General features: G+C 45.1%; 1 protein-coding gene and 1 long non-coding RNA gene across 2 annotated transcripts; one reads left to right on the top strand and one right to left on the bottom strand.

Annotated features, from left to right (window-relative positions):
* Positions 1-1,806: 1,806 nt before the first annotated feature.
* Positions 1,807-19,207, bottom strand: PINK1 (PTEN induced kinase 1). The gene is made up of 8 exons (XM_050931845.1): positions 18,882-19,207; positions 13,100-13,411; positions 11,573-11,676; positions 8,936-9,118; positions 7,825-7,988; positions 5,834-5,961; positions 3,873-4,109; positions 1,807-3,406 (listed from the first exon to the last, which is right to left on the bottom strand). The coding sequence occupies exons 1-8, from the start codon at positions 19,176-19,178 to the stop codon at positions 3,146-3,148; spliced, it is 1,686 nt and encodes a 561-aa protein (XP_050787802.1). The 5' UTR covers positions 19,179-19,207; the 3' UTR covers positions 1,807-3,145.
* On the top strand, positions 16,873-18,605 carry LOC127038840 (uncharacterized). The gene is made up of 3 exons (XR_007770820.1): positions 16,873-18,002; positions 18,080-18,146; positions 18,293-18,605. It is a non-coding gene; the product is annotated as an uncharacterized LOC127038840 (long non-coding RNA).
* Positions 19,208-20,923: the final 1,716 nt, after the last annotated feature.

Raw genomic sequence — 20,923 nt, forward strand, 5'->3', positions numbered from 1 at the left:
ATTGTTGCTGATGGCAATTTGTGCTCAAAACACCATTAACTTATCTGGGTTTTGTTTTTCCAGGGCTAGGATTTACTTTGCTTTTCCTGAATCTTCCCAGATTCTGTGCCTTTTGTGGGTCCTTCTGTGTGGGACCATTTAGGTATTGTTGTATGGCACCTATAAAGGTTCAGATTAGGTGGCTGGTTCTGTTAGTCAGCTGATACACTTTCTGGTATGTTAGCTATGAAAGCACATAGCTCATTGGCTGCATTATAAAATGAATGGTGCCAATTTCTGTAAGCAGATTTCCTCGAGCGCAATACAATTTGCAATTGCCATTTCTATTATATTTTACAAGTGAATGGAGAAGACGCCTGAAATAAAACATTTTAAAAAGCATTGCAAAACTACTTATGAGACCCATGTTACTTGGGCAGCTTATTACTGTGTGGTGATTCACCGACAGCTCTCAGTGTCTCACCACACAGTTCTAATGATTTCCTTGAAATAAGAATATAAGCAAGTAACCAAGAAAACATTCAGAACTTTCAGGAATATGTTGAACAATCCTGGTGGTTGGTTGTTTCCCAAACGGTGCTGAACTGCTCTTTGAAAACTGGACTTAATGGTGTCATAAACAGATAGCTAAGGGTTAATGTTCTTTTACCTGTAAAGGGTTAACACAGGGAACCAAACACCTGACCAGAGGACCAGTCAGGAAACAAGACTTTTTCAAATCTGGGTGGAGGGAAGTTTTGGGTGTGAGTCCTTTGTTCTTGGGCTGTTCTTTTCCCGGCTCTGAGAGTGACCACAGGAATCTCCAGGCTTTCTAATCTTCTGTTTCCAAGTTGTAAGTACAAGGATAGTAAGACAATAGGTTTATATTGTTTTTTTTTTGTATTTACATGTGTGTAGTTGCTGGAGTGTATTCTTTTTGGATAAGGCTGTTTATTCATTTTCTTTTAAGCAATTGACCCTGTATATTGTCACCTTAATACAGAGACCATTTTATGTCCTTTTTCTTTCTTTTTATATAAAGCTTTCTTTTTAAGAGCTGTTGGAGTTTTTCTTTAGTGGGGACTCCAGGGAATTGAGTCTGCAGCTCACCAGGAAATTGGTGGGAGGAAGAAGTCAGGGGGAAAATCTCTTTGTGTTAGATTTACTAAGCCTGACTTTGCATACCCTCTGGGTGAGGGGGGAGAGAGATTAGCTCTCTCGGTACTTGTGTTTCAAGGACTTGAAGCAGGGAGTATCCTAGGGTCCCCAGGGCGGGGAAATCTGGGAGGAGGTAAAGAGGGTGGAATCCCTTTGTTTAGATTCACGGAGCTTGAATCTGTATATCTCTCCAGGAACCCAGGGAGGGAACACCTGGAGGGGAGGAGGGGGAAGGGAAATGGTTTGTTCCCCTTGTGGTGAGACTCAAGGAAACTGAGGCTGGGGGTCCCCCAGGGAAGGTTTTGGGGAGACCACAGTGAGCTAGGCACTGTATAATTCCTGGCTGGTGGCAGCGATACCAGGTCCAAGCTGGTAACTAAGCTTGGAGGTTTTCATGCTAACACCCATATTTTGGACGCTAAGGTCCAGATCTGGGAAGAAATGTTATGACAAATGGTTATCCCTAGTAGTGGAGTATGAGAATAAACTGAGTCCTGAATGCTGGATTTGAAGGAGCTGATGATGCTTTCAGGACCACATCAAAACAAATATTTAGCATGCAACAGACGAGTAAATTTGAAAGGCCAAGTCCCAATATGTATTAACCCACAGGTCACTATGGCATTAAGTCCTGGTACAGCGAGCAGAGACAAAAACAGCAACTGTGGATTCATTCATTGTAACAGCACAGTCACCACTTTATTGTGCAAAGAGGAAAATTAGCTAACTTTTTCAAACACTCACAATACACAGCTATAAAGTCTCATGATATTTTCACTAAAACAGTTGTTGCTGGTTAAAAAATAGTGTTTTTCTTACAACCACAGAATAAGCTCTGGTAGTGAAACAGAAAACCAGGTATATATAATAAGGAACTGAGTCAAGCATAACTACCAGAAGAGCCATTAACCCCACGCCCTCTTTCACCATTCTCTCAACCATGATGCAATTCTCTCTGAGCCTGGCACACTGAAACAGCAGAATGTCCCTGGAAGGAATTTGAGTTCTGGTTAAAAGAACTAGATCTACACAGTCTAAAAGGACACACGGCTCTCTCAATGGTTCAAGTACTGACCTGCTGTGATCAGAGATGTGACTCAGTTGCTTAGTTCAGATCAAGATCTGAATCCAAACTTCTCAAAAGCCAGGGGATGTCTGGATTTGGTATTCCAGTTCAGCTCATGCAGGGACCTTCTAACACTGCTAGCCTAGCTTGTGAAATTCAGATTTGGATATTACAGTTGGCGAGAGCCCTCAAATGGTTATGCTTATAAGAAGCAGGGATAAAAATGTCATTACAGCAAATCAACCAGAAAACAGAAATTAGTTGTTCTGTACTGAGTGCCCATATGGCATCTTACATATAATTAGATAAGCACTTTGGCTGTGCATTTATAACCCACCCCACAGCTCCTGACAGGACTCTTCACAGATAAACAGCTCAATCATGATGCTCTTGACTGTCATTTTATAAAATGAAGCCATAGAGACAGAAGAATATGATTTTAATAAGAATGATTCTGATTTCAAATTTAAGAAAACAACGATTTAATTTTGTTCCATCAGTTCAACTTCCTTTATAGTTCGAACAGAAAATCAATATGATTAGCAAAAAGTGCAACTGTAATGCTTTTCTGTAAAGAGCAGCTGTGTTATACCTCCTTCAGTGCATAAACCCTTTTGTAAAGGAATTTGCTTCAAGCAGTAAATCTAAATTCTCTGGTGTGAATGAAGCCGACCAGATATTCTTCAAACACTTTCCAAATCCTACCAAATCTCATAACAATTCAGTGCTGTTTTCTCTACAGGTAAGACAACAACCCTCTGTATACTAGTGCTTTTTGTAGGCAAACTCAACCTCTTACATTAACACATACACCAGGCCTGCAGATATTTTTCCTTAAAGTATTTTAGGCTTCCAGAGAGACAGAAGTATTAGACAAGATTCCCAAGTGCTTTTAGTAAATGCCATTTATCTACTGCAGGACCACACATAGAATTGTACCCTTCAGACAGAATGGTTTCTCCAAGAGAGCAGTAAAAATGCTGCCTCCCAAAGATCTTCGTACTCCAAATTTGCCAAAAAGCACGTCTTCATCTTAGTTTCTACCCTGCTTCTGTCCACCAGTCCATCCATCAGTAAAGTGGCTGCAGATTGGTGAAGAAGCCAGCCAATCATCTTGTCTAGTTTCAGACTCTTTGGGACTAGAATATTTTCACCCCAGAGGCTTAAGTGAAGCACATTAGCTGCAACTCGAGCAGACAGTCTCTGAAACGAGAAGTGAAAGATCAGCTGAACGCCCGTGAAAGGTGTTAGAACAGACACGTGAGATGTATACTGTTGAAATGCTCCCAAGCATCTTCCCATCTCACAGAACATTCACTTCTAATTGAAAGGCTTTTGGGGGTTGTTGCTATCAGGCTACTATTCTTGCGCTCCCAAGTCACTCAAGTTCCATTACATGCCACCCTTTCACACTATGACTTCGCTGTAATATGCAAAAAAGTGTCACGAACCAAGATCTTTATATTGCATCATGCTTTCATTGAAGTCCTGCGATAGTTTTCTATTATTACCACCAACACAGCGCTTGGCAGCCCTAGTCATGGTGAAGGACCCCATTGTGCTAGGCACTGTACAACCATTTTATCACAATACTCTCAGGAAAGTGACTGCTACGCAACTGACACCCTGTTAAAACCCCACTCACGGCAATAGCAACAAGGTCTCTCACCTTGTTGGGATCCCGCTGAAGTAGCATTTTTACCACCTGCTTCACATCGAAGGGCACAGTATCTGGCAATGCTGGGAGCTGGTCTTCTTGGTAGCTTCTGCTTTCCAGAGAGGATCTTCCTTGGCCATAGAAAGGATTACACAGTCCAAGGATTTCATACGCTATCGCTCCAACCGCCCATGCATCTGCTTTACTGTAGTCAATCAGGACACCTGGACCAGGTACTGCTGTGACCACCTGCATCAGAAAGACCATAGGAAATGGGAAGGTAGAAATACACAGCACAAGTTTGTTTAACCTTTTGATAAATCTCCTTCTATTCACCAGGTCAGCATTTCCATTGTCATGAACTCAGTTCTTACCTCTGACTAAAGCTTGCACCCAGTTTAGTATTTATAGGGATATATTACTTGGGCAGCTGAAGAGGGACTCCAGATAGTGGCCTTATAAAGAGACCAGGTGTTCCATTTCACACAGCATGAAAGCCAAAAGTATCCCTACCCAGTATACCGGTGCCAGGCTAGAGATCCCTTACCATATGTTAAGACTACTGGTAAGGGGGAGTGAAAGGAAACACAATTAATTTCACCCCCACCCAGAGGATGCAGAGGAATAATTACTAGTTTGATAATAATGCAAAAATTGCTACACAGATGCTGTGTAGGAGAACTTACTGTTCTGAGACCCCTGAAAAAGCTAAGCAGAGGAGGGCATATGAATGGAAAGCAGCCAAATTTGGAATTTTGTACTTTTATGTGTAAGATCAACTACCACTTGTAACACTGATTTTTTTTTCCATTTTCAGTTGCTCAAGATACCAATGGGAGATTGACCAGCACAGAGTTCTGTAAAGGTGTTTTCTTGATGAATTCAACATCAGATGTGGTTGCCCCATCTCAAAAAAGATATATTGGACTTGGAAAAGGTTCAGAAAAGGGTAACAAAAACGGTTAGGGATATGGAACGGCTGCTATATGAGGAGAGATTAATAAGACTGGTACTTTTCATCTTGGAAAAGAGAGGCTTAAGGAGGAGATATGATAGAGGTCTATAAAATCATGACTGGTGTGGAGAAAGTAAGTAAGGAAGTGTTATTTACTCCTTCTCATAACATAAGAACTAGGAGCCACCAAATGAAATTAATAGGTGGTAGGTTTAAAACAAACAAAAAGTATTTTTTCATATAACGCACGGTCAACCTGTGGAACTCCTTGCCAGATGAAGTTGTGAAGACCAAGACTATAACAGGGTTCCAAAAAGAACTAGATAAGTTCATGGAGGATAGGTCCATTGATGACAGTTAGCCAGGATGGGCAGGGATGGTGTCCCTAGCGTCTGTTTGCCAAAAGCTGGGAATGGGCAACAGGGGACAGATCACATGATGATTCCTGTTCTGTTCATTCCCTCTGGGGCACCTGGCACTGGCCACTGTTGGAAGATAGGATACTGGGCTAGATGGATCATTGGTCTGACCCAGTGTGGCCATTCTGATGTTTATATCAGAGGCATTTAACCACATGGTAGTGCCAATCAACCAGACCATGAATCCTCTAAGCAATGCTATTGGAGATGGCACTCCATGGCAGGAAGTTCCATGGAGAGATAAACTAGACAGATAATGCCACACCCACAACAACCTGTAGCAGCCAGTGTAGCAAGTTAGTGGGCATAGTATTAGGCAAGAATGGCAAGATAGCCAATAATGAAAAAGCTTTTACCAAGTATTGACTAATATGGATGTGTCTGAATGGCATTCAAATTTCTCATCTTGTGGTGCAGAAGGTATACAGGGCAAAGGGGAAGGTTTGGCATTCCCCAAATCCATTACTTTGGACCTAATCCTGCTCCTATTTATGTTAATGGACTTTACTGGATCCCATACTTCCAACAGCACTACACATATATACCTACCTAATACAGGCTATAATTACTTACTGAGACTCATAGAGATGAGGAATTACCTCTGGTGCCATAAGACAGCCATTGCCTCCCCGATCCACATACCAGCTGGTGAAAGGCAATCTCAAGCCAATATTTTCATCTGCCAAACAGCAACCAAAGTCTGTGATCACCAGCCAGGGACAGCCAGCTGTAAACATCACAGGTTAACCAAGTTAGCATGCAATTGAGATGTGCAGTGTATAATATTTGGCCATATTAGATACTACATATCATATTAGAAAACTGACTGACTATTAATCAGCACAAGCAGTCTCATTCCTTATAGGAATCTATATTACCACAGACCATTTCTGCATCACCTCTCTTCAGTATTACAAGTTAGAACACTGGTGACATAAACATTTGCCCATTTCTCTGTATAAGGAATTAGTTATCCATTCAGAGTTTTCACAGACACAGTGATTCTCCCAGATTCAGCAGCCTGGGACCCACACTTCACACATACTTTCAGTTTCTGAGGCTGCATGAAGCAAAACACTCTTGTTCATTTAAAGAGCTTCCATCATAACTTGGACACCCAGTGAGTGAGGTATAGTACAAATGTACAGCAGAGATGGGCAGAACAGAAGCATATTCCTACATACAAAAGGCAGTGTAAGAATTAGAGCTGCTGCTGAGTGATAGGAGAATAGAGACTGATGTGCCAGATCTGACTGAGTCCCATTCTGACTTCAGAGAAGATACAGAAGATTAAGAATTAATCAAGGTCCGAAGGAATCTTTAGTAGTTTTTTTTTAATTTGTAGCAGATGCAGAATCAGCGAGCCTGCAAATGTTTGAGCTAGTTAATAGTTACTCTCCTGATGACAAGTCAAACATTGCAAAGCAGAATAATTGATTTCCAGAGACTGAATTTTTAATCATTACCATCTGCATTCAGTGTAGTTTTAACAAGGCTTCAAGAAAACAAAACCTATGTTAGCAGGACCTCTAAAAATCTTCTACAGCAGCTACAGCAGGGTTTTTAATTACACAGATCTAGGCACTCACTACTGTTCCCAGTTCGGTTCAATCTCAGTCACACTGAAACAGTGCTCAGGTAATTTACATTTCAGTTAGAGAGTGACAACAAAATGTTATTCCCTCTAGTCTCAGCTAATGTTTAATGATCTGAAGGTGCAATATCATTAACCTATCTCTGCTGTGGGATTTTTAGAAATTGCTCAGTGCTGCCTGGCAAGTTACGATCACAGAAAAAATGGGCATGGAGCTAATGAATCATAAATGTTGCAGTGCAGGCTAGTGCATGCCCTTCTGCTCTCTGTTTAAGCAGTCATTCACTTAGTAAATTTTGCAACATATCTTGTTAACAGTGCTTTGTCCTTACATAGCACCTTTCATCTGATGATCTCCAAGCATGTAACAGACACTGAACAAACATCACAACATCCCCGTGAGGCGGGGAAGCTTTATCTCCATTTTACTGATGGGAAAACCGAGGCACAGAGAGGATAAGTGACTTTCCCAGATGTCACAACAGCAGCATGTGGTAGTGCCAAGAACAGAACCTAGGAGTCTTGACTCCCCCTAAACAAAGGCTGTAACATCTAGGCTCACTTCCTTCCCCATTAAACACTGTGGATGTGATTTTCAAAAGCATCTAAGGGTATGTCTACACTACCACGGGATCAACGTTCCGGCGATCGATGCACTGGGGGTCAATTTAGTGGGTCTAGTGAAGACCCACTAAATCAATGGCAGAGCGCTCTTCAGTCGACCCTGGTATTCCATCAGGACTGAGAGGAGTAAGGTAAGTCAATGGGAGAGTGTCTCCCGTCGACCCAGCGCGTTGTAGACAATGCAGTAAGTCAGCCTAAGCTACGTCAACTCCAGCTACGTTATTCACGCAGCTGGAGTTGTGTAACACAGGTTGACTTACCACAGTAGTGTAGACATAGCCTGAGTGACTTAGTAGCACAAGTCCCAATACAAATCAAATTACTTTCGTAAACTCTCTATTCATCACCAGCTGGACTCAGAAAGCTACATACCAGAATCCAATTCAACTAGGATATTGTCAGATTTTAAATCTCTGTGTGCTATTCCATGTCGAACAAGATGATCCACGCCTTCCAGTAACTGTAAGATCATCAAGGTGCTGAGGTGGGCATCTGAACTCCTCTCATTCAAGTACTGGCGCAGGGTGCATGGATAACTGGACAGATTGAGAAAGACAATATTTGATTCAGTATTCTACCGCTGTAAAGCAAATATTCAGTTCAACATTAGTGGCATCTGCCTGGAGATACTTCACTGTTACATTTACTAACTTCTCTCTAAACATCCCAGATTCCTTAACCAACCCCAATTCCCCCCTCGTCCCCAGTACACAAAAACGTCTGCTCATGTTTTGATGCATGGCATACTATCTGAAATCTGGCATCTCCATCAGGGCATCCATACTTCTAGAACTGGAAATAAAAGCATCCTCTCTAAACGTAGGAGGCTCACAGGGTGTACAATGAGATTTCTTAGGTATTTTATTTACAGAGGGTTCTTCTGTATCTTCCTTTGTATTCTGAAGGAAAGAGAGGGAAGTGTGTTATTACAGAACAGACTTCGTGGGAAGGGATATGATTCAGAGAAGGAAGAGTTTTTCTGGAGTCAGGATGGTCAAAATAGCAAAAAGTGGGGGAAATGAAGATATCCCCCTACAAAGTGTTTTATAAAAATGGAGGAATAATTTGGAGTCTAATGGCTGTGTCTCAATTGAAAAGCAACAGCTGATCAGAAAGTAAGAGAAAGCCCAGAGTTACTGGGTCCTGATGAGTCATTTTTGCTTTAACTTTGCCTTCATGTGCAGCTGAGAAGGTAGTGTTGGAGAACCAGAATATCTGAAAAGTGTCTGAAGTTTCTAAAATGAGTTAATTAAAGTAATTATTAAAAAGAGCAACTAGCCTTCACTGTTTCACAAGAGTTAAAACCTCAGGAACGGGGAAAGATCACAGGATATTTCTTAAAGTGTGCTTTGATCAATGGCAATGAGCCAGGTGAAGACTTCACAAGGCCTTGTGTTGGCTATCCGGCAGCTGCAGACTACAGAGCCTCACAGCACAGTCACACTAGAAATCTGAGTAACTTACAAAACTCATCTCTACCTACTTCTTCATCACTAAGAAGAGCGTGCGGCTGTGACCGATCCCACTGGGGTTCAGGCTTAATGGGAGAACATCTGGATAATCCACATATGCTCCAGGTAGCAGAGGAACTGAGGATGTAAAAGCTCGGATCACCTGGATTATATTCGGATGAGGTTTCAACTTCTTCTTCCCAAAGACAGGTCTCCTGTTTCAATGTAATTTGTGTATCACATTAGACAAAGAAATTAAAACCCAACAGCTATGGTAGGATGGTGAATTACAGACACTTTCATTTTTGTTATTCTTACTAAAATCATATTTTTCATTAATATAGCACTTTTCCTCCTAAAGGATCCCAAAGCAGTTTATAAACTCACTCATTCTAAAACAAACAATGTTGGCAAGTTACAGTTAAGGTTAGAAAGTGCAGTTCAAAACAAGATGTACCTTAAAAGTGTGTGCAAAAAATACTCAACCACTCTCAAACATGAAAAGCTCTGGATACCACAAGTTTACAAACAATTCTAAGAATTGTTCAACAGAAACTTTCCTAACCAAGCCCCAGTTCTGCAAACTAATCCATACAGGCAGGTTCCTGCCCTCACATGAAATCCCACTGACTTCAACTGTGGTCCACAAAGTAGACTCATTGCCTAAATGGAGTCCCATTGAGATAAACAGCGCTCCATACAGACACCAGCATCTGCCGGCATGATTCAGACTTCTTGCAAATCCCCACTCCTATTGTTATTAGTGGGCAATCCACTGCAGATCAAGGGTAGTCAATGGACTTCAGCTTTACAGACTTAACCCACTGACCATAATTAAAACTATAACTTGGCCCTTTCCACCAAATGTATTAGATTCTCTTGCTCTAATAACCCAAAACAATTAACCTTTATTTTCTACGAGGTGCAGCTTAATGTTACACCAGTAGAGGGCACTCAAAACATTTACTGTATTGGCTATTTAAAAAAAAAAGATTACACTGAGAAAACAGAATTTTCCACAAATTTGATTGCTGAACATGAGCCAACAGTTTACTCCAAAACAACCTATTAAGTCTCCAAAATAACCCTTTAAGTGTTAGTGTTCTAAATAATTAACAGAGGAGTAGAGTTAGTGAGAGAGACCTGACTCTCAGTAAGATTAAGGAGAAAACTAGGACTGGCTTTGAAAAAAAATAACTTTATACTGGAAGCAGATCAAGGGGATACCAAACCAGGAAATCTATTCTTTGATGTACACAGTAAGTACCCATTAAAACGAATGAGAGCTACGCACACGTATCTAGAGCAAAACAGACCTCTCTTTCCTCTCATCCCCTGAATGCAAAATATCTGTCTGCTTTTTCTGTTACACTGCTGGGCAAGCTACATACCTATCAGTGTTTATTGTTTATTTGTACTGACAACAGAGGTGTATTTGAAATGTAAAACAGTTGATCTGGATTCTGGAGTACATTGTTTAAACATGGGGGGGGGGAGCTTTTTTAAAAGGACACTGATTAAAAAAAATAACACAACACTTTCCTGTGTTCACATTTTAGATGACAAAACTGAAAGAATTTTAAAATTCTAATTTACTTCCCCGTATTTATTTACTTTTCTCTTCGCTCAGTATGTGAAAACAGAGTAAGCCATTTTCACTTTTGTTTCAGGTCAGTACTGAGTAAAATTCATTGACATGTTGTTGTCAACTACCGCAGCACCTAGGGCCTCACTCACAGGCCAGAGCCCCATTATGCTAGGTGCTGTACAAACAAACAGATATGGTGGTATTCTCTCCTCCAAATCACTAGGAACGAGTTCTCCAAAACAATGTTTAGGGTACCCTGTACTCCCGGAGGTGCCATCATTTAGTTGAAATGTACAACAGAGGTCCTGACTACTTGTGGTCACTAATAATTCCATGGCCTTTTTACTTTTTTGGAGGGCAAGTAGAGAAGAGTTAGAAGAGTCAACCCCAGTATTCTGGCCAAGGTCCAGACTGAGTGTTTAGATCCTGCCCTCATTAAATCGCCTAGATAGCATCAAGTGGATGCAGTCTTTTCTCTTAACTTCCTCTATTTAGATTCTCTGTGGTATGCTGTGCACTCTAAACCACTGCTGAATTTCAGAGGTCTGATGACATGATTTCCATCCATATTGTGCAATTTACTAGTACAATGAGTAAAATGTATAAGCCACATTGGGATTTGGATGAAAGGTGCCTCAGATCCCGAATGTATCAGTACTGTTCCATCTTTTGGGGGGATTTTAGTGATGGCAATTGCCATTGCAGGGAAACACAGCACCCTGAACTCAGGTCTTAATAGACATAGAATCACAGAATACCAGAGTTGGAAGGGACCTCAGGAGGTCATCTAGTCCAACCCCCTGCTCAAAGCAGGACCAATCCCCACACAGATTTTTGCCCCAGATCCCTAAATGGCCCCCCAAGGATTGAACTCTCAACCCTGGGTTTAGCAGGCCAATGCTCAAACCACTGAGCTATCCCTCCCCCCATGCGAAAGGGGAAGTTGATTTTCCAGTTTTTTGTAGCTGAAATGTATGGGCTTCACAGCTTCTTATAATAAACGTGTGTTCTTAGAACATGCTAATAAAGGCTCTCTGATCACCAGTAAGGACCAATAAAAGCATCTACTAATAAAACATACCTGTGGCAAGCAACAGTTCCATATTCCCCAGATAAGGCAGAACCGCTCGCCGGAACGAGTTCCTGTCTCATGGTGCTGAGGATAGCTTCACTTGAAGAACCAGCCTACAACAGCAGTTACATAAAACATTGTATTCAAACCTGAGCTTTATAATCATCCAATCTAAATACCAAAACTGGAAGCAGATAACCCTGAAGCTAACACTACGTAAGTTCAGACTAGAAATAAGGGGTAATTTTTAACAGCACGAGTGTAGTGGGTTCCTCATCATCTGAAATTTTCAGAATAAAACTGGATGTCTTTCTAAAAGATATATGCTAGCTCAGCTACAAGACACGGGTTTGATTCAGGAATTACTGATGGAAATTCTATGGCCTTTGTTATGCTGAAGGTCAGAATAGATGATCATAATGATCCATTCCGGGTTTAAAAAAAAAATCTATGAATGCCAACAGATTTAAGGAATCATTAGTCTGGAAGACTCCTCAAGCATAGGCACCGACTCTGTGGATGGGGAAAATATGGTGGATGCTTAGTACCAATCGGCAGCTGCCCACCAAAGTCTCTCCCCCTCCCCAGTGCCTCCTGCCCATCGGTAGGCCCTGCCGATCAGCGCCTGCCTTTCCCTTCCTGCACCTCTGTCTGCCATGGATCAGCTGTTTTGCGGCATCAGGAGGTGCTGGAAAGAGGGGGCAGGAGGGCACAGCGTGCTCAGGGGAGGGGGCAGAACTGGGCAGGGAAGAGGTAGGACGGGAAAAGAAGAGGTGGGGGCGGAACAGGGGTGGGGAGAAGCAGGGCCACTGTGGGGCATTAGGGGAAGGGGTGGAGTGGGAGCGGAGCCGGGGGAGCACCCCCAGCAGATTAGAAACTCAGTGCCTATGTCCTCATGTTCAGTTGTTTGCAGACTAGAATGGATACAGTGAATTTTCCATAGAGAAAAGAACGATAGCTCTCTGAGTCTCTGGGATAGTTACTTTGGGATATGGCTGATAACAGAATCATTTGGGCTGGAAGAAATTTATGAAAAGAGATCTGGTCCGCCCACTTAATTGTGTGGGGCCTCCAGTGGGTAATTTAGCTATCATACCTAAAATGTCTCGAGCAAATGGACACCTAAGTTGTATCCTTGAGTATCTCTAAAAGCAGTGATTCCTCAAACTCCTTTAGCAGTGTTTTTCCATTTTCTGCTAGTTCCTAACGTTTGTCCAAGTTTCTCTTAATATTAAACATAATATTTTTTTTCCCAGAAAACACTGTCAATATTGTCAAGGAGCAGCAGACAAACCAGCAGTACCACACAAATGTCATGCTGATGCTGACTCCCATAGGAAGATTTTTGATGAGCATTAATTACCTCGCTGAGTGACTGTTCATGAACAATCTGTGTTTCCATTGCTATATATCAACAACTTTGTTCCAATGTACTAATCGTGCACAAAATAATTAGAGCTTTCAACACATCCGTGGTAAACATTTCACTCAGATTTTGCAAGTGTCAAACAGGAAGACTACAGACTAACTCCTTACCGAAATGTTCCACATCATTTTGATAGCTAATGGGAAAGCAGCTCTTTGCTGGTTTGTTTGTATAGGTTTCCCTTCTGCAGCCTGGATATCTGAGCCATGATCCCACTGCGTATCTGGAGTCTTTCCTTCTAAAGGCTTGCTGTCTTCACCGCTTTGGTAGTTGGAAGACAATAGAATAGCTGCTTCATATACAGCAGCACTGCACCCTTTCCCAATGGGTTGCCCAATAAGGTATTCTTCTAGCTTGAAGCCTTGCCAGCGGAAAGTGCTCAGTGGATCTTTCAGTGGCTTGTTCTTTCCGATAAATATGGTCTGAAAGGAAAGTGAAAAAAATCACTCAATTATGCAACACTTTAAAAAACAGAGAACTACTTTGCTATGTTAAATGATATGATTGTATGTGCTCCAGGGTGTGCATACAAGGATATATACCACAGGGCCAGCACAGGCAGCATTTGAAAGCTTTATATCTTCTATTATGTTAAACTACAATCCAGCTGGGCACTTACAAAACACATGGTGGATCCAATTTGCAAACTCACGACATCCAAATCCTGCATGTGCATGCTTCAGATTCGAATAAAGGCACATAAAACATATAATTCTTTGTGCTTTTGTAGCACCCTTTATCTGAGGATCTCAAAACATAGTATAAATATTAAGCCTCAAAGCAGCATAAGGTAAGTAAATTATTATTCATATCCTGAAAGTGAAGGGACAACAGCCAGGTTCACACTAGAAACTTTTGCTGGCAGAGCACTGTCAGGGATGTGGTATTTTTTGCAACTTTCTCTGCCCACAAAAGCCCCGCTGTAGACTCAGCTATACCTGCATTAAAAGAGCTTTTGCCAGTATCACTCATATTGCTTGCCCAACTGATAAGCTGTGCCGAGAAAAGCTCTTTGCAGGTACAGGCTGTGTCTATACTGCGAGGGTTTTGAGGGTATAGTTATCCAAATATGGGATACAGACATCCTATTAGGTTACCCACATTTGAAAACAGGTACAAGTTTGAGCAATTCAGTCAGAGCCTTGTATGCATAAAGTAACCATTTATAGACAATATATTCAAGCCAGCAAACAATCTGTCATCAGCAACACACGTTTTTATTTAAGGTGTCTGTCAACCAGTACTACAGACAAATAAATGTGTTTGGACAGAAAAGGGGAAAGAAAAACATGTCATACATCTACAACATAAACAAATAAAGTCTGCAGAGAAAGGTCGGCGAGCTGCCATAACAGGGATTTTTACTGTGCTTCCCTCCCTCTCTGAATGAATAAAATGTTTAAAAATAAAACCTAGTTAAGAACAATGACAGACAGAATGCCAATGACCTAAAGCTTTCATGGCAGCTGAAAATGATAGTTGGTTAGAGGAGAGAAAATCAATGCGGGGGAAATGTTTGGGGGTTAATGGAAAGAGACACAAAAAGGAGAAGAGGAAGAGGACTACGGGATCAGAAATTAAGAATCAAGACATTGAAGAAACCAGTTGTGATGAAGTGGGAATTTTCTATAATGTTTTTATGATGCCTAGGCATGCCTCAGTACCCCTCAGAGTGTGGCATTGGTACCCGCTGGGTGCAAAAGGGGCAACAAAGCTCCTGGAACAGCACAAGAGACAGAAGGTGTGAGTGAGCCACTTTGCTGTCTGGGAGGAATGAATATAGTCCTTAAAGAACTGGCTCAAACTGATCCAAATCAACAGAGGGCCCAGCAAGACAAAGAGATGCCCCAACCACCAATCAACACTTAGCAGGAAACCCTGGCAGGCAGGAATTGGGAACTGAGCTGGAGAATAAGGTGTCAGGTGACTGGAAAAACAGGAGCCTGGACTGGGGAGACAAAAGGGGAACCAGGGAGAGAGCCAGAGGAGTCCATCATAGCTTGGCTGGCTCATCATGGCACTGGTTTGACCAGGTTGAACTATATGCTTTAACTTAATTGCTCTGTGCTAACGTAAGGACTTACAGATTCTGTAGCCAGATGATCAGTAAACGGTTACTTGGCTTTGAAAAGGCTTCTTGTGTCTCTGTAAATACTCCCTGAGAGCACTGGGCACTAAAGGGGCACAGTACAGGCCTCCCACCAGTCTGGCTTGGCTGGATTCCCTGCAGGGAGCCAGAGAGAGAGACAGGGAACACTGGTGCCAAAGGCCCAGTCTTGGAGTCCATGGGCCTTCCCCTATGGAACTGTGTGGGTCCTTGGAGCCCAATACACTAATGGGGTCGCTCCCAGGAGACTGAGACCAGACCCTATGACAGGTGTATACCTCAGAAAGGAAACTAAAAACTAAAACTCCAATCCTGCAATGAGACCTGCACGAGTACAGGAGTCGAGATGCATGGATGTGACAACAATAGCAGGGTCCAAGGCCTGGTTTACATAGGGCTGTCAATTCATCGCATTAAAAAAACGAATCACGATTAATCGCACTCTTAAACAATAGAATACAAATTGAAATGTATTAAATATTTTTGCTGTTTTTCTACATTTTCAAATATGTCTATTTCAATTGCAACACAAAATGTACAGTGCTCACTATATTATTTTACAAATATTTGAACTGTAAAAATAATAGTATTTTTCAATTCACCTCATACGAGTACTGTAGTGCACTCTCTTTATCATGAAAATGCAACTTACAAATGTTTTTTTTTGTTATGTAACTGCACTCAAAAACAAAACAATGTAAAACTTTAAAGCCTACAAGCCCACTCAGTCCTACTTCTTATTCAGCCAATCGCTAAGAGAAACATGTTTGTTTACATTTATGGGAGATAATGCCGCCCGCTTCTTAATTACGTTGTCACCTGAAAGTGAGAACAGGCATTCACATGGCACTATTGTAGTTGACATCGCAAAATATTTATGTGCAAGAGTCATATGCCTCTTCATGCTTCAGCCATCGTTTTTGAGGACATGCTTCCATGCTGATGATGCTCATTAAAAAAATAAGTGTTAATTACATTTGTGACTGAATCCTTGGGGGAGAATTGTATTATCTCCTGCTCTGTTTTACTCACATTCTGCCATATATTGCATGTTATAGTTGTCTCAGATGATGACTCACCACATTGTTTAAGAACACTTTCACTACAAATCTGACAAAATGCAAAGAAGATACCATTGTGAAGCACTCGACTTAAGGTTTAAGAATCTGAAGTGCCTTCCAAAATCGGAGAGGGATGAAGTGTGGAGCATGCTTTCAGAAGTCTTAAAAGAACAACATTCTGACACAGAAACTACAGAACCCAAACCAGCAAAACAGAAAATCAACCTTCTGCTGGTGGCATCTGACTCAGATGATGAAAATGAACATGCATCGGTCCACACTGCTTTGGATTGTTATTGAGCAGAACCCATCATCAGCATGGACACATGTAATGGTGGTTGAAGCATCACGGGACATATGAATCTTTAGTGCATCTGGCATGTAAATATCTTGCGATGCTGGGCTACAACAGTGCTGTGCAAACACCTGTTCTCACTTTCAGGTGACATTGTATACAAGAAGTAGGCAGCATTATCTGCTGCAAATGTAAACAAATTTGATTGTCTGAGTGATTGGCTGAACAAGAAGTAGGACTGAGTGGACTTGTAGGCTCTAAAGTTTTACATTGTTTTATTTTGAATGCAGGGTTTTTTTGTACATAATACTACATTTGTAAGTTCAACTTTCATGATAAACAGATTGCACTATAGTACTTATATTAGGTGAATTGAAATTTACTATTTCTTTTGTTTTTTTACAGTGCAAATATTTGTAATAAAAATAAATATAAAGTGAGTACTGTACAGTTTGTATTCTGTGTTGTAATTGAAATATATTTGAAAATGCAGAAAACATCCAAAAAATATTTGAATAAACACTGTTCTATTACTGTTTAATCGCACAATCATGATTAATTTTTTTAAATGCTTGACAGCCCTAGTTTACAAACAAAGTCTCAACAAATAGTCTCACTAAAGCTCTGAAGTTACACCAATTTAATTAAAGCAACTGTGTGTGTAGACACTCTCATATTAGTTTAACTTACACTAAATAAAATAAATTGGAAGGTACAATATTTAAGAAGTTGGGGGAGAACAAGTTTACAAAATAATGGATGAGGATGGGGTGGGAGCAGCAGTAGAGGAAAAGGAAAATGCCTTGAGAAAGAGAGAAAAGGAGGTTTTATAGAAGTGTATTTAGAGCTGGTGAAAGGTGCTGGTCTGACGGCCCTCAAGATTGTCAGTCTCCACTTATCTAGCATGGGCAGAGGCACCAGCATGCCCAAGCCCTAGCGTATAGGGACCCTCACCAGTGCTGGGAGGGTGGGGGGTGAAATCTCAGTGCTAAGTCAGTCCTTAGCCCTGTTGCTTGGACCCCCACCTACTTACTATGCTTCTGTGCAAACGGGGCTAGTCCCCCAACACACTCCTCCTCTACCACCTCGCCAGGAGACCAGCCCCGATGGGATCCCATGTCTCCCTGGACTGGAGATGCCCAAAGGACTAACTGGGATTTCCGTTTCTGGGACTCACCCTCCCTGGGGCTCAGTGTGGGGGGCACTGGGCTCCTCCACTTGCCAGGACAGTGTCTGTGAACTAATCATCCCCTGGTCCCCCACACACCCCACAACAGGTCTCCCCAAAACTCTGATAGGCAGATGCCTAGGACCTTGTCACCCCTACACCTCACCAGGCCTTTCTGACAAGCTCTGACCTGGGTCCCCCTCCAGGATCCTGGGGGGGCAGCCCTAGGGCCAGCCACTTCCCCCAAAGGGGGGCATTCCTAGGGTCTCCCCCAACACTCACTGGGGGGGCACAGCCTGGGGTCAGCCACTTCCCCCAAAGGGGGGGCCATTCCTGTGGTCAGCCCCTCCCCTACACTCCCGGGGGGGGCAGCCTGGGGTCGGTCACTTCCCGCAAAGGGGGGGGCATTGCTCGGGTCAGCCCCCCCAATACTCCCGGGGGGAGGCAGCCTGGGTTCAGCCACTTCCCCTAAAGGGGGGGTATTGCTCGGGTCAGCCCCCCCAACACTCCCGGGGGGGCAGCCTGGGTTCAGCCACTTCCCCTAAAGGGGGGGTATTGCTTGGGTCAGCCCCTCCAACACTCCCTGGGGGGGGGGCAGCCTGGGCTCAGCCACTTCCCCTAAAGGGGGGGTATTGCTCGGGTCAGCCCCCCAACACTTCCGGGGGGGGGCAGCCTGGGCTCAGCCACTTCCCCCACAGGGGAGTATTGCTCGGGTCAGCCCCCCCAACACTCCCGGGGGGGCAGCCTGGGCTCAGCCACTTCCCCTAAAGGGGGGGCATTGCTCGGGTCAGCCCCCCCAACACTCCGGGGGGGGCAGCCTGGACTCAGCCACTTCCCCCACAGGGGGGTATTGCTCGGGTCAGCCCCCCCAACACTCCCGGGGGGGCAGCCTGGGCTCAGCCACTTCCCCCACAGGGGGGCATTGCTCGGGTCAGCCCCCCCAACACTCCCGGGGGGGCAGCCTGGGCTCAGCCACTTCCCCTAAAGGGGGGGCATTGCTCGGGTCAGCCCCCCCAACACTCCCAGGGGGGCAGCCTGGGCTCAGCCACTTCCCCCACAGGGGGGCATTGCTCGGGTCAGCCCCCCCAACACTCCCGGGGGGGCAGCCTGGACTCAGCCACTTCCCCCACAGGGGGGCATTGCTCGGGTCAGCCCCCCCAACACTCCCAGGGGGGGCAGCCCCGGGGTCGGTGCCCAGCAGGACGCAGCCGGGTGCCCCGTTCGCGGGCCGGGCCGGGCCGGTCTCTGCCCCCTCCCGCACCTGGATGTGGCGGCAGGCGGAGGCGGCCTGTCTCTGCTCCTCCAGCCCCTGCTCCAGCAGGCCCAGCCCGACGGCCAGGCTCAGCCCCCGGGCCGCCCGCGGGCCCCGCAGCAGCAGCTGCCGCCGGAGCCGCCCCGCCAGCCCGGACACCGACTGGCGGAAGAAGCGGTAGCGGGCGGGCAGCGGCAGCCGGGCCGCCGGGGCGGGAGCGACGGGCAGCGGCCGGGGCGGCGCCCAGCGCAGGAGCAGCCCCCGGCCCAGCTGCAGCCCGCGGCCCAGAGCCTGTCGCAGCGCCATGGCCCCGCTCGGCAGCGCCCGCCTCGGCCTCGGCCTCGGCCCCGGCCCCGGCCCGTGGTTACCCGGGACCCGCCCGCTGTGACGCGCCGGGCCGGGGGCGGGGGTGTCAGTCACCGCGGGCGTGGGGTGGGGTGGGGGTCACGGCAGCCACCGGGTGTGTGTGTCACCGCGGGTAGGACCAGGCACAGGGTGCAAGGCTGTGTTTCACACCGTGTGTGTGTGTGTGTGTGTGTTACTCCGCGCAGGGGTTGTGTGTGCTGGGCACAGTGCGTGTATCACTGCATATGGGTGGTGTGTGCTGGGCATGGTGTGTGTGTTACTCTGCGTAGGGGTGGTGTGTGCTGGGCATGGTGTGTGTGTTACTCCGCGCAGGGGTTGTGTGTGCTGGGCATGGTGTGTGTGTTACTCCGCGCAGGGGTGGTGTGTGCTGGGCATGGGTTGTGTGTCACTGCATATGGGTTGTGTGTGCTGGGCATGGTGTGTGTGTCACTGCATATAGGTTGTGTGTGCTGGGCATGGGGCGTGTGTCACTGGATATCGGTTGTGTGTGCTGGGCATGGTGTGTGTGTTACTCCGCGCAGGGGTGGTGTGTGCTGGGCATGGGTTGTGTGTCACTGCATATGGGTTGTGTGTGCTGGGCATGGTGTGTGTGTCACTGCATATAGGTTGTGTGTGCTGGGCATGGGGCGTGTGTCACTGGATATCGGTTGTGTGTGCTGGGCATGGTGTGTGTGTTACTCCGCGCAGGGGTTGTGTGTGCTGGGCATGGTGTGTGTGTTACTCCGCGCAGGGGTGGTGTGTGCTGGGCATGGGTTGTGTGTCACTGCATATGGGTTGTGTATGCTGGGCATGGTGTGTGTGTTACTCTGCATAGGGGCTGTGTGTGCTGGGCATGGTGCATGTGTCACTGCATATGGGTTGTGTGTGCTGGGCATGGTGCGTGTGTTACTCTGCATAGGGGTTGTGTGTGCTAGGCATGGGTTGTGTGTCACTGCATATGGGTTGTGTATGCTGGGCATGGTGTGTGTGTTACTCTGCATAGGGGTTGTGTGTGCTGGGCATGGTGTGTGTGTTACTCTGCATAGGGGTTGTGTGTGCTAGGCATGGGTTGTGTGTCACTGCATATGGGTTGTGTATGCTGGGCATGGTGTGTGTGTTACTCTGCATAGGGGTTGTGTATGCTGGGCATGGTGTGTGTGTTACTCTGCATAGGGGTGGTGTGTGCTGGGCATGGGTTGTGTGTCACTGCATATGGGTTGTGTATGCTGGGCATGGTGTGTGTGTTACTCTGCATAGGGGTTGTGTGTGCTGGGCATGGTGCGTGTGTCACTGCATATGGGTTGTGTATGCTGGGCATGGTGTGTGTGTTACTCTGCATAGGGGTTGTGTGTGCTGGGCATGGGTTGTGTGTCACTGCATATGGGTTGTGTATGCTGGGCATGGTGTGTGTGTTATTCTGCGTAGGGGTGGTGTGTGCTGGGCATGGTGCGTGTGTCACTGCATATGGGTTGTGTGTGCTGGGCATGGTGCGTGTGTCTCTGCGTAGGGGTTGTGTGTGCTGGGCATGGTGCGTGTGTTACTCTGCGTAGGGGTTGTGTGTGCTGGGCATGTGGCGTGTGTCACTGCATATCAGTTGTGTGTGCTGGGCATGGTGCGCGCTGGGCATGGTGTGTGTGTCATTCTAAGTACAGGTTGTGTGGTGGGCCTGGTATGTGTGTCGCTCTGGGAACTGGGCAGAGTGTGTG

This window comes from Gopherus flavomarginatus, chromosome 21 (assembly GCF_025201925.1).
Source record: "Gopherus flavomarginatus isolate rGopFla2 chromosome 21, rGopFla2.mat.asm, whole genome shotgun sequence".
In the NCBI taxonomy this organism is placed as follows: Eukaryota; Metazoa; Chordata; order Testudines; family Testudinidae; genus Gopherus; species Gopherus flavomarginatus.

Coding starts and splice junctions, on each gene's coding strand:
- PINK1 (XM_050931845.1), bottom strand. CDS start 19,178: ATGGCGCTGCGACAGGCTCTGGGCCGCGGGCTGCAGCTGGGCCGGGGG. Junction 9,119..11,572: donor GGAACTGTTGCTTGCCACAG/GTATGTTTTATT, acceptor ACATTGAAACAG/GAGACCTGTCTTTGGGAAGA. Junction 7,989..8,935: donor CTCTTCTTAGTGATGAAGAA/GTAGGTAGAGAT, acceptor CAATCTGTCCAG/TTATCCATGCACCCTGCGCC.